General features: G+C 45.9%; 1 protein-coding gene across 3 annotated transcripts in view; it reads right to left on the bottom strand.

Annotated features, from left to right (window-relative positions):
- Window positions 1–13,376, bottom strand: part of FAM167A (family with sequence similarity 167 member A) — a 50,396-nt gene that overhangs the window by 24,198 nt on the left and 12,822 nt on the right. Inside the window, exons 3-5 of one of the 3 annotated variants that reach the window (XR_015949239.1) lie at window positions 10,435–11,000; window positions 1,646–3,198; window positions 555–1,501 (exon numbers count right to left, since the gene is read on the bottom strand). Coding sequence is in view for 2 of the 3 variants with exons in the window: in XM_035110881.3 (XP_034966772.1) it covers window positions 2,935–3,198; window positions 10,435–10,890 (720 nt within the window). In the remaining variant the exon portion in view is untranslated. Of the gene's footprint in view, window positions 1–554; window positions 3,199–10,434; window positions 11,001–13,376 lie in introns of those variants that run through there. The other 2 variants (XM_035110881.3, XM_035110884.3) reach the window with 2 other exon arrangements.

Below are 13,376 nucleotides of genomic sequence, written 5' to 3'. Positions count from 1 at the left end.
TAGGAGTCATCGTTGCACAACGGCTTTCCATTGATGTGGCCACGTATGAAACGAAAGATGGGCCAGGCTGTTGGTGGGACAACCACTCTGGGCAGAGATTGTGTGTCCCATTGCTGGTCCATTAGAGATACAGAAAACCAAATCAGTGGTCCTGTGCTACCTTTGGGGCAGAACAGAGCATCTCAGCCAGGGTTGGGGAACCTCTGACCCAGGGACCAAATGCAGCCCTCTAAGCATTTTGAGCTGGCCCTTGAGATTCTCCCCAGACCACCCCACACCCCAGACATTTTTATCACATTTTTAACATTCTGTTGGGAGCCACCCAGAGTGGCTGGGGAAACCCAGCCAGATGGGCAGGGTATAAATGTTGTTGTTGTTGGAGTTTTGTGGGAGGAAGCAAATCTGGTGACAGGCCATAGGATGAAGAACATCCCCACCCACCCTCTTTCTGGTCCATATAGGAATGTAAAAAAGCAAACTGAAATGCAACAGGGGGGAAATGACCTCTGTATGCTTTATGCCACTAAGGTGTATATAGCCAAAGACTGAAACTATTTCATTTGTGTATTGTTTATTGAGTTTTCACTGCACTTTTCTCCCTTGCCTCCAATGAAACACAAAAAAGAGATGACTCAAATTCCTGATTCCAATGGGAAATGATTTTTTTTATATAAAAAAAATGTCACGCATATGTCAGACAGACACAGAGCAGTCTCCATGTTTCTGGTACATTTTGTGCAAAAACCAAGGAGCCACCCTCATGGATTTTTATTCTTAGCAAAGGAATTTGACACGGGTTTCCAAATTCGCAAAGTTCCTGGAAATTCAAACGCCAGTTTTTGTGCAAAGCAAACCAAGCGGATTAGTGAGAGCGGCTTGAATGCAAGCAAGCGTATCATTGCAATGTATCCCAGACTGCAACAGCTCTATAAAGACTTACCTGACTGTAAGTCCCATTGAACTGAATGGGGATTAGCTCTGAGCTAACATGTACAAGGGCAGGAGCCGAATCTTTGGGGTGTTGCGCTTTTGGGGCTGCCTAAGAAAGGTGGCGCTGTGGTTAAACTGATCAGAAGGCTGCTGATCAGAAGGTTGGCGGTTCGAATCCCTGTGACGGGGTGAGCTCCCGTTGCTTGGTCCCAGCTCCTGCCAACCTAGCAGTTCGAAAGCACGTCAAAATGCAAGTAGATAAATAGGAACCGCTACAGCGGGAAGGTAAACGGTGTTTCCATGTGCTGCTCTGGTTCGCCAGAAGCGGCTTTGTCATGCTGGCCACATGACCCAGAAGCTGTATGCTGGTTCCCTCGGCCAATAATGCGAGATGAGCGCTCAACCCCAGAGTCGGTCATGACTGGACCTAATGGTCAGGGGTCCCTTTACCTTTACCTTTAAGAAAGGTACAGGTGGTCAAGATCATCCAGGGACGTAAAATTGGTGGAGATGGCGGGATACAAAGATGATTTGGGGTATCAGGGGGAGGGGTTAATTATGATGGGAAGGCCTGGATCAGGCATGTCAAACATGCGGCCCTCCAGATGTTTTGGCCTACAACTCCCATGATCCCTAGCTAGCAGGACCAGTGGTTGGGGAAGATGGGGATTGTAGTCCAAAACATTTGGAGGGCTGCAAGTTTGACATGCCTGGCCTGGATGAAAAGGGACTACATAGGTGGTTTAAGTCAGCTGTGAAGAACCTGTAGTTCTTTGGATGTTGTGGACAGCTCTCAATTTTGCACCACTCCAATTTTGCACCACTAAAACCAGTACAATCCAAATTTCTAAGATCAGCCCCTCAAGTCCCAAAATGTGAGACTAGAGACAGGCTTCACAAAAGTGGAGGCTAAAGTGTGGGTGACCACACTCAACTGTTGGCTCAGATCTTTATTTCCCCCTTGGCCTTGCCCCACTAACTATGAATGGTGATTTTCATAGAAATCATGGAAACAGGCAGTGGCAACTAAAATCTCATCCCTGGGCTTCTCTCTAGGTCTTGTACTCAGCATGGGATACGATCAGGCCAAAGTACCCATTAAACAATGTGTAGCAGACACAGAACACCAGTTGGCTTTAGCCAGGACCCCAACTTTTATTGCCAATGAATCCACCAGGTACTCTGGACAGCTCTTATCACCCCGACCGTTTGCCATCCTGGCTGCCGTCACTTCTCACTGTTTCCCACAGGAAGTTCCTAGAAGGCTGCCTTACACCGACTGAGACCATGGATCCATCTAGCTCAATATTGTCTATGCTGACTGGCAGTTGTTCTCCCCTCAGGTAAAGGATCAGCACGTTGGGGATTAGTTTCGGAGGGAACAAATTAAGAACAAGGTGACAGAAGTGTATAGAATTCTACATAAACGGCTGCTGGACTCTTCTCTCTTTGAGAGGGTCTCCCTGTGAAAACGATGGGTGGGACAGGAACAGGACAACAAAGTTACTTCTTCACCTGCGGCAATGCGGATGCCGATAAGCTCACAGGTGGTGTGGAATTCCACAAAGGCAGATTAATTGGGCAACACGTGAAGAACCACTTCCTTATCTTGGCACCAGTGACCATTCAACTTCAACTGGATGTTCGTGCCATGCCACATCTCTTCACACCCTTATTCCAACCACGAGGAGGGGAGACTGTTTCGGAATGAAAGTATTGGGTTAGGGTAGACTCCCTGCCTCGCCTTGAGGGTGCCTGGTTGTTTGTAGTCTCCATCTTTCCTGCAAAGCACTCTGGGAACATGATTGTGACTGTCGCCATCGCCCAACCATACTGGATCGGTGGAAGAGCCTTTGCCAGATCTGCTCCGCCTTCTCTCTTTGTCCTCCGACCTCACCTGCCTTCCCCTGCCGAGCAAAAGGACAAGCAAGCTCCTCCTCCTCTCTGTTGGCAAGGTCACCCTCCATGCCCGCTTCTGCCCCTCTGCCCTCCCATCCCCTCCCTCTAGCAAAGCGAGAACCGGCGGGAGTTGATGTTCATCTTTGTCACGCCAATGAGCTTGAGCGGGGTGGAGAGGCTGAAGGAGGACGTCAAGGGGAAGTCGCACAGGAGGTCAGAGAGCTCGTCCCGCTCCTCCAGCTCGTAGGTGGCATCGTTCAGCATCCGCCGGTGGAGGTGGCAGGTCTGCTCGATTTTGAGCTTGTTGATGTCGCTGCGCAGGCGCATCAGCTGTCGGGCCAGCTGCTGGTCCTGGAGACGCATTTCCATCTGGAACACAAAAGGCGGGCAGGGATAATTCCATAGTCAAGGGGCATGAGGGGTTGAAGCAGACCCTCCAAGTGTCCCTGCTTTCCAGGGACTGTCCCAGATTTACACAAGCCATCCAGGTTTCTGATTGAATCTCTGAATGTCCCACTTTTCCTTAGGACATTCCTATTTTCATCGGAGAAATTTTGGAGGATATGGAATATGATTTGATCCTAGAGTCCCTATTTTCATCGGAGAAATGTTGGAGGGTAAGATTAAAGGGGCAACTTTAACCAGGAAAGGGGGTGGGGAGCAAATTTGTCTATTGGATTTTTATTCTGCCCTCCCTCCCCAAGGAAACCCAGGTGCCAAACAGATGCACAATTTAAAAACGAAGCAGAACAAAACATTCTGAAATGGAACAAAACATTCTAAAAATAATTACAGTTAAAAGCTTTTTAACGTTCCATTTTAATTGTTGTCACCCACCTTGGGGCCTTAGGGTGAAAGGTAGGCAAGAATATTTATTTATTGCACACTCTTCTTCCTTAAGGTCCCGGGGTGATTTGCAACATCAAAGCACAATGTTAAGAACAGATTGAAGCAACATGCAAGCACAAGAATTAGCTGTGTCCTAAAAACTTACACCTCAAGCATCAAAAACTGTATAATGAAGGTACCAGGTGCACCTCTGTAGCAAAGGAGGCCCACAATTTAAAAGCCACCACAGAAGAGAAGGCTCTCTCCTGGACCACCACCACCCTTAGCCTCTGAGAGCAGAAAAACTACAGTCGTACCTTGGTTGTCAAATGCCTTGGTACTCGTATGTTTCGACTCCCGAACAATCAAAACCTGGAAGTGAGTGTTCCGGTTTTCGAAATTTTTTTTGGGGGGGGGGAGCCGAATGTCCGATGCAGCTTCCGGGACTTCCGATTGGCTGCAGGAAGCTCTTACAGCCAATCAGAAGCCGCACTTCGGTGTCCGAACGTTTTGGAAGTCGAACGGACTTCCGGAACAGATTCCGTTCGACTTCCGAGGTACGACTGTATTGAGAAGGACACCTCTGCTGATTGCGGCACCTGAGAGGGGATGTAAAGAAGGAGACCATGTTTGGGGTATTTGGGGCCCCAAGTCATTTAGGGCTTTAAACACTGATGTGAGCGCCTTGAATTGAGACCAGAAACACACTTTCAACCGGTGCAGCTATTTCAAAACTGGGCTTCTATGAGATCTAGAGTAGAAACCCAGCCAGTAACCCGGCTGCTGCAATTTGGACAAGCTGAAGTTTCCGAGTCAACTATAAGAGTTATTGTTATTTATTAATTTCATAGAATTTACACATGGCTTGATAGCAAAACACACACACACTCACACACAACCACCCTCTTCAAAGCGGTTTACGAATTGGGAAAACAATAAAATCAAGAAACATTTACAGCACAATTCAAAGTGTTGGTGTTGACCTTTAAAGCCCTAAACGGCCTCGGTCCGGTATACCTGAAGGAGTGTCTCCACCCCCATCGCTCTGCCTGGACACTGAGGTCCAGCTCCGAGGGCCTTCTGGCGGTTCCCTCATTACGAGAAGCCAAGTTACAGGGAACCAGGCAGAGGGCCTCTCGGTAGTGACACGCACCCTGTGGAATGCCCTCCCACTAGAGGTCAAAGAGAACAACAATTACCAGACCTTTAGAAGGCATCTCAAGGCAGCCCTGTTTAGGGAAGCTTTTAATGTTTGATGGATTTCTGTATTTTAGTGTTTTGTTGGAAGCCGCCCAGAGTGGCTGGGGGAACCCGGCCAGATGGGCGGGGTATAAATAATAAATTATTATTATTATTATTATTATTATTATTATTATTATTATTATTATTACTATTATTACCACGCTTTAACACATACGAAAGTTAAAATACTAAAATGGCATTGCATCGGCTCTCTAAGCATCTGGGTATGCTTCTCTAAACAGGAATGTTTTTTATTGAAAAAAGTGTTGAAAAACACATTTATTAAGAAACCAGAAGCCTTTTTATTTGGAATAGTTGGGCAAGAAGTTCCCAAAAGAGATGTTACATTCTTTTTGTATGCCACAGCAGCTGCGAGACTGTTACTTGCCAAGAATTGGAAGACTCAAGATATACCAACCGTAGAGGAATGGCAAATGGAGATGATGGACTTTAGGGAACTTGCCGAACTGATTGGAAGACTCCGCAACCAGAAAGAAGAGACGGTGGAAGAAGATTGGAAGAAATTCAAATTATATTTGAAAAAATATTGTAATATTTGATTATTTGGAAATTTTTGGAAATTTGATTTAGGCTTTCGGTTTAGAATTAGTAATTAGTGCTTAGTGAATTGTGAATATAGAAAGTTTATAATGAGAATAATTAATGATAAGGATATATAGTTGAGAATGGTTAAATTTATTAATTTTGGGAACTGCTAAAGATGATTAAAAATGAAATTCAGTTAGGGGGTGGGACTCGAGGAAGTCACCTAAAAATGTTAAGGAAAATGATGAAATGAGAAGACTCTATTTAGATTGTTTGTAGTTTGTGTGTTTTTATTTTGTACTGTTTTTATTTGTGTATGTTGTTTGCATTGTTATAAAATGAATAAAAAAATAGGGGGGGGGAGGAATGTTTTTAGCAGGTCCTGAAAAGAAAAGGTGCCTCGTTGATCTCAACAGTTGGGGATAACTTCAAAATGACATCATATTATTATTATTATTATTATTATTATTATTATTATTATTATGCTCTGATTATGAGGGAATCTAGATCTTATGGAAAAAGTAGTTCTTGACTAGATGGCCCCAATTCTTGTGCCTCTATAGTCTTACAACCTTAATTTTATCTGCAATGGGACTCTGCCGTTGTTTTGTTGAAAGGAGAGGGGGAAATGAGGATCAGTTCTTCAGCAGCTCCAGCCCAACAGTTTCCAAACTTTCCCAGGGAGATAAAGCTTCCCGCCAGCTTTCATTTGCTCTTTCAGAACGGGAAAGGTCTCTCTCTCCCCCATTGTAAAACAAAAAGGGGAGTTCGGTGGGGAGCTGATCTCCGCAGGATAGGAGTATAAAGGGGCAACGGACAAGGCCTTGCAATGGTTGACAAAAGGATTACAGCTCTGACACGGAGGAAAAGTGCCAGCGCTGAATCCCTGTCCCCTGGCTTCAGACTTGGTGCTCGGTTTCAGGTGTCCCAGATAAAAAGATTGAGTTTCTCGCACGTCAGATTCTCCTTTGGCAATAGATGAAGAACCAGCGACAGGTTGATTGTGGTGCAGAAAGCAGAAGGCAGCATTCTGGGCCAATGAAGCTGGCCTTTGTATATGATATTCTTAATATCGGGGCCATAGGTTCGATCCCCCTTTGGGGCAAAAGATTCCTGCATTCTGGGGGTTGGATTAGATCAGGGCCGTCTTAAGCATGTCGGGCGCCGTGGTGCGGAGATCGCTCCGGTGCCCCTGCTCAGTCTCTTGCCGTGGCTGGTGGGCGGGCACAGCGCGCTGCGCGCCACCCCACCCCCTGGCGGCCTGGCGCCCCGCGCCACCCAGCCTTCCCCTAGAGCTGGCCCTGGATTAGATGCCCCTTGTGATCCCTTCCATCTCCACAATTCTATGATTCTATTATCCTTCCCCTCTCTCTCTAATTCATGGGATTATACAAGGGAAGGGGGCAGAGATTTCTGAGTTGGAAATAAGTGTGAAAAAGCAGGACATACTTCTTCCCTCTAACTTGTGCATAACTCTAAACTATGGTTTATTGCAGCATGATTTATGAAACGATGGTTTAGTGTTAGATATGAAGCCAGCACCAGCTCCCCACCGATCTGACCTGTTCCTTTGATCCAGCCCCACCCTGCCTACCACACCTCAGATTGGTTCGGTGCTCGGCACACTTAACAAACTGCAGCTCCCAGAATTCTTTGGGGTAAGCCATGGCTGTTCAAAGTGGTAGCGTAGTCCATTAAATGTATGGTTCTAAATGTGACTCCCTGGTCCTGAATGGGGAAACTGTGCCCTTGAAGGACCAAGTGTGCAGCCTGGAACTTCTGCACTTTTGGACTCACAGCTGTCCATGGAGGCGCAGGTTAATTCTGTGTCCAGGGCAGCTGTCTACCAGCTCCATCTGGTATGTAGGATAAGACCCTCCCTGCCCGCAGACTGTATCGCCAGAGTGGTGCATGCTCTAGTTATCTCTCGCTTGGACTACTGCAATGCCCTCTATGTGGGGCTACCTTTGAAGGTGACCCGGAAACTACAACTAATCCAGAATGCAGCAGCTAGACTGATGACTGGGAGTGGCCGCCATATAAGACCAGTCCTGAAAGAGCTACATTGGCTCCCAGTATGTTTCCAAGCACAATTCAAAGTGTTGGTGCTGACCTTTAAAGCCCTAAGCAGCCTCTGCCCAGTATACCTGAAAGAGCATCTCCACCCCCATTGTTCAGCCTGGACACTGAGGTCCAGCGCCGAGGGCCTTTTGGCTGTTCCCTCCCTGTGAGGTTACAGGGAACCAGGCAGAGGGCCTTCTCGGTAGTGGCGCCCTCCCTGTGGAACGCCCTCCCATCAGATGTCAAGGAAATAAACAACTACCTGACTTTTAGAAGACATCTGAAGGCAGCCCTGTTTAAGGGAGTTTTTAATGTTTGATGTTTTATCATGTTTTTAATATTCTGTTGGGAGCTGCCCAGAGTGGCATGGGAAGGCCCAGCCAGATGGGCGGTGTTATGTACTGAGCTGAATCATAGAACAATAGGATCCAGAATCAGCAGTATATTTCAGGCGGGGTTCAAATAATAAATTATTATTTAATTATTATGGCAGGAGGGGGAGACCCTGTGACTCTTCACCAGCTTGGCTCACCTCTGCCTCTGGACCTCCCTCTTCCTGCATCCCACCAGTCCTTGACACCTTTTCGGCCAGCGACTGGGGCTCTGGAACAGATCCCGGTTGCAAAATGAGGTACTACTGTCTATGCACTCTCCTCCTCTTTTTTTGCACACATTATTTTGCTGGAGAATGGCATTATAAAATTCAGAGAAGTGCAGATTTCAGAGGACGCCTCCGCTTTGGTTCGTGTGTCGTTTCCGAAAGTGTGAGTTGCATAGATTCACCCTGAAATGCAAATCAAATTTCTCTTTCCTCTCTACTGACTCTTCCCAATTCTTTAAGAATTGAACCTGGGAGCTTCTATATGCAACACATGCTCTCCCAGTCAGTGGCGGAGGAAGAGGACTGGGGAGGGAGCGCACCGCCCCCAGCAGCACGATCCCAGTTGGGTGCCATCGCGGCTGCCCCCCCCACCTGCGCTGCGCGCCACGCCTCCGCAGGTGGCGTGCCACCCCCAGGATGCCCGCCAGCTCCACCCCCGCCTGCTCTCCGTCCCCTGGTGCCAGAGCATGAAGCTCTGCTACTGCTCCCTGTTGCTTCAGAGGGCAGTGCTAGAACCAATATGTGGAAATGGCAGGGAAGCAAATCTCAGCTAGATTTTAGAAGGAGCTTTTTCATGGTAAAAACATTGTTAGGCAGCTGAACTGGCTGCCTTTGGGGGTGGCCGGTGTTCCTTCGATGCATGCATTTATTTGGCCCCAGACAGGGTCTCTGCCATTGACCTCATACGCTAAAGGATAAATGGACATAAATCTGACATCAGGAATCACAAGACAGAGAAACCAGTAGGAGAACACTTCAGTCTCCCAGGACAATCTATACAAGATCTCAAAGTAGCTGTCTTATTACAAAAGAATTTCAGAAATAGACTGGAAAGAGAAGTTGCTGAATTGCAACTTATTACCAAACTTAAAACCATGGAGAGAGCTGGTCTGAATAGAGACAATGGATTCTTATCTCATTATACTGTACATGGTAAAGCTATTTCTAGCCATCTCACCCCTTGCTTTTTCCTGTAAAACCAATTGCATTCGTTAACAATCGTCAACAGGTTTACCACACCTTTCAGCCAATCACCCATTCCCACCACCCTTCTGAGTAATACCCCTCCCCACCCTCTCACTATATATAAAGGTCCTGTGACTTCTGTTTCAGTTTATCTGAATTAGTGTGCATGCACACGAAAGCTCATACCAATAACAAACTTACTTGGTTTCTAAGGCGCTACTGGAAGGAATTTTTATATTTTGTTTCGACTGATCAGGATGTTAGACTAGATGAACTCCAAGATCCCTCTCAATTATATAAGATTGCATGAATTCATGAGCTATGATCCATCTCCAGATTATTATTTTTTAAGCCACATTGTTGAGGTTATCTCTTTTCTTTTCTTTTCTTTTAGTTATAGTGGTGAAATAAGCACATGAGAAAAGAAGACACACACACCCCCCAAAAAAAACCCAGCACAAATGAGCCGAATGTTGGGCAGGGGAGCTCAGAGACAGAGTGAACTTGTATGCAATTTTATTGCAATTTCCAGCTCGGAAGGAGTTCCTTAAATGCTGCTGGAAGGAGTATATAAAGTTATGCATGCCAGTCAGATTACTGCATAAAGGACGGAGAGAAATAAAAGAAGGAACAATAGAGGGAAAAGGAACAAGAAGGAAAAGGGAGGAAATGGAACAAAACAAATGTTCAGAATGTAAGCTCATTGAGAGCAGAGGCCTATTTTTGTTTTTCCTTTCCTTACGGAATGATGGCCCTGCATGTATAAACGAACAAAGGGAAAGAGAAAGAAAGAAAGAAAGAAAGAAAGAAAGAAAGAAAGAAAGAAAGAAAGAAAGAAAGAAAGAAAGAAAGAAAAGAGAGAGAGAGAGTTGTGTGTTTTCTGTGAATAATTGTGACTAAAGAAAGGTGAGATTTTTCTTCTTCCCTTAGGGTGAAATCCAGAAATCCAGTGCGCACACATAAGGAACTACACCCACTGAAGTCAGAGGAACATGCAGCACTTTGAAGCTGTCCCTATTTGAGGGCGATATTTAATCACATGCCAGCAAGTTCAGGCTGCACACTTATTGCTGATGGGGAGGCCTTGTGCAACAAACCTGTTTTCCCAAGAGGTCAGACTTTTTGCAATAGGGAAAGTGCTGTGGAAACTCACTGGTAAGTGCAGGATAACACTTGTTTTGACACCAAGCCGTCTAACTTCCCCACAAACAAATCAGAATGGATTCTCATTCAAATAGCCAGCATCGTCTAACCTCCCTGCAAAGAAATCCCGGTGAATGCTCAATAAACAGGTCGTCAGGAAGTGACGCCGAGGATTGTACAGTTAAAAGATGAATAAACATCGGCAGGAACCAACTTACCAGTTCTTTCCTGAGCCAGTTTAGAGCGTCATCAATATTTCCAAAGCCACTGATTCTCTCCTGGCTCATCACCGGAACCTGCGCTTTCAAAGAGCCTCCATTGAGATGAACCTGCACCTCTGTTAAAGGAACGCTTTCCTTCCCTGGTTTCTCATCCCGGCTGGCTTCCTCCTCTGAAGAAGGCTCCGGGTGGCTTTTCCACGCAATCCCCTCCAGCTGGGCCTTCCACTCCAAATAGGAGGGTCTCCTCGTCTCAAGCCTCAGTTTCTCCGTCAGAGCTTTCAGGTTCCGCAAGTGGTCGTCCGGAGGAGCCCCACCTCCCGACTCAGGATCTGCACCGTCCAACATTTCTTCTATCTCAATCTTAGGGGCAGACGCCTTACTTTCCGGTGGAATGCCATCGACATCCATCGGGAGTTTGGCAGAGGGCTCCAAGATCCAGGCAACACCATCCATGCAGCGATTCGCTTTTCCAAATTTCCTTTGCTCAGAGGGTGAGAGAAGCCGGGACTCGGAGCATTTGTGGCTCAATCCAAGACACCCCCTTTAGCAACACAGGACACCATCTAGCAGGAACACAAAGGCACATTGTTGGTTTTCAGCCGCAAATTGTCAAAGGGGGGGGGAGGAACAGACGAGCAACCAGAACTTCCTTATATGATCTGAACTTGAGAAAAATGGAAGTGAAAGCTTTCAGCCTAAACCGTCTTTCTAAGAGACTTCGCCGCAGCTGTCTGGTGATGTTCCCGGGCAAGAGCAAACAAGCTTTCTCTAGCTTAACCGGAGAAGGCTTTTCCTGCTGCAGAGAGAGACCTGTCAGGCCCTGTGCTCAGGGCGAAGAAGCGGATTACTAAGGATGAGGTCAGAGGGAGAGAAGAACGGGAGAAATACTGTAGCAGAGTGTTACACAATTAATAAACCCTTATCTTGTTACCGTGCTTAACACGATCTCAGCTTTGCACTGCCGAGCCTCGCTACCTGGGAGGCAAGGAAGGGTTGATGTAATGGCTTCTGGGAGCCCACCCACAAAAGCAATTAACAGGTGCATATCTTTATTTATTTCTTCATACTTCAAGCCTGCCCTGAGAGTGCAGGGAAACTAATATGGGACAATAACTCTATTTATTTTAATTGAACAACGACATTCTTGCGGTGTTGCCAAGAAGGAAGGTTGCATTCCAGAGGTCTGGGGAAGCAAAAGGTTTTTCCACCTTGTGCCTAAATGAGGCTAAGATGGGGGACATTTGGGAGGGAGTTCCAGAACTGGGGGGCATTCTCACCAAGAATGCCCTGTCTCATGTTTGTGGCCCGTCCAACCAAAGCTATAGCCAGAGGAATAGTGGGGCATCTCTGCATAGAATCATAGAGTTGGAGGAGACCACAAGGGCCATCCAGTCCAACCCCCTGCCAAGCAGGAAACGCCATCAAAGCATTCTTGACAGATGCCTGTCAAGCCTCTGCTTAAAGACCTCCAAAGAAGGAGACTCCACCACACTCCTTGGTAGCAAATTCCACTGCCGAACAGCTCTTACTGTCAGGAAGTTCTTCCTAATGTTTAGGTGGAATCTTCTTTCTTGTAGTTTGAATCCATTGCTCCGTGTCCGCTTCTCTGGAGCAGCAGAAAACAACCTTTCACCCTCTTCTATATGGCATCCTTTAATATATTTGAATATGGCTATCATATCACCCCTTAACCTTCTCTTCTCCAGGCTAAACATACCCAACTCCCTAAGCCGTTCCTCATAAGGCATCGTTTCCAGGCCTTTGATCATTTTGGTTGCCCTCCTCTGGACACGTTCCAGCTTGTCAGTATCCTTCTTGAACTGTGGTGCCCAGAACTGGACACAGTACTCCAGGTGAGGTCTGACCAGAGCAGAATACAGTGGTATTATTACTTCCCTTGATCTAGATGCTATACTCCTATTGATGCAGCCCAGAATTGCATTGGCTTTTTTAGCTGCTGCGTCACACTGTTGACTCATGTCAAGTTTGTGGTCTACCAAGACTCCTAGATCCTTTCCACATGTACTGCTCTCAAGCCAGGTGTCTCCCATCCTGTATTTGTGCCTTTCATTTTTTTTTGGCCCAAGTGTACTTTACATTTCTCCCTGTTAAAATTCATCTTGTTTGCTTTGGCCCAGTTGTCTAATCTGTTAAGGTCAAGGTAAGAGATGGGGTGGGAACCGTTGCTATGCCCCTCAATTGTGTCATCCATCTCTGTTCACAAATATATGCATTTCTATGCATGCTTCAGTCTAGAATGTGTGTTGCTTTGCTGGAGAACTGCATTGCAAAATTCTGGGTAATGCAGGTATTGAAGGATAGTTATGTTTCAATTAGTGCACCATTTCAGAAAGTGCAAATTAGTATCTTAATATCATGTGTGTTTGTGTGTGTGTGTTTACCAGGTATTTGGTATTAAACTGGTATTCTTATTTTTTGTCATTGTTGTTCTGCTTGCTTACCTCACGACAGAATTGTTAATTTGTTGTTTATTCGGCTTATTCATATTATTTTGCTAATTTTGTGCATTGCTTTGTTTTTATTACAGTACTTGATTCCCTGCTCTGGGATTGAAAGTATTCCGCGCAGAGCAGGCTTTAAAAGCTGTAAATCATATAAATAAATAAATTAAGAGAGCTGGATTTGAGTCTCACCTTCACCATATATAACAACAAAAACAAAAACAGTGTTGCCTTCACCTGTGCCCCAAATTTATCTGAACGTGGAAGAGAGAAATAGGAATGGGACTTTCTCCAAAATGACACAATTAGATCTGGTGCTGGATTCAGAAATAGTTCAAGCTTCTTCTTCTAAAAGTGCAGTGTAAAGCAAAACCAACTTTTTGTCCACCTGGGAACGTGGCCAGAAATGAACTCCTGGAACGACCTCATGCAAATGCATTAAAATGTAATTTGAGTTATTGGGTAATTGTCCAGCCT

Source organism: Zootoca vivipara, chromosome 3 (assembly GCF_965207765.1).
Source record: "Zootoca vivipara chromosome 3, rZooViv2.hap1.1, whole genome shotgun sequence".
NCBI classification, from domain to species: Eukaryota; Metazoa; Chordata; class Lepidosauria; order Squamata; family Lacertidae; genus Zootoca; species Zootoca vivipara.
This window is presented reverse-complemented; position numbering and strand designations above follow the sequence as displayed.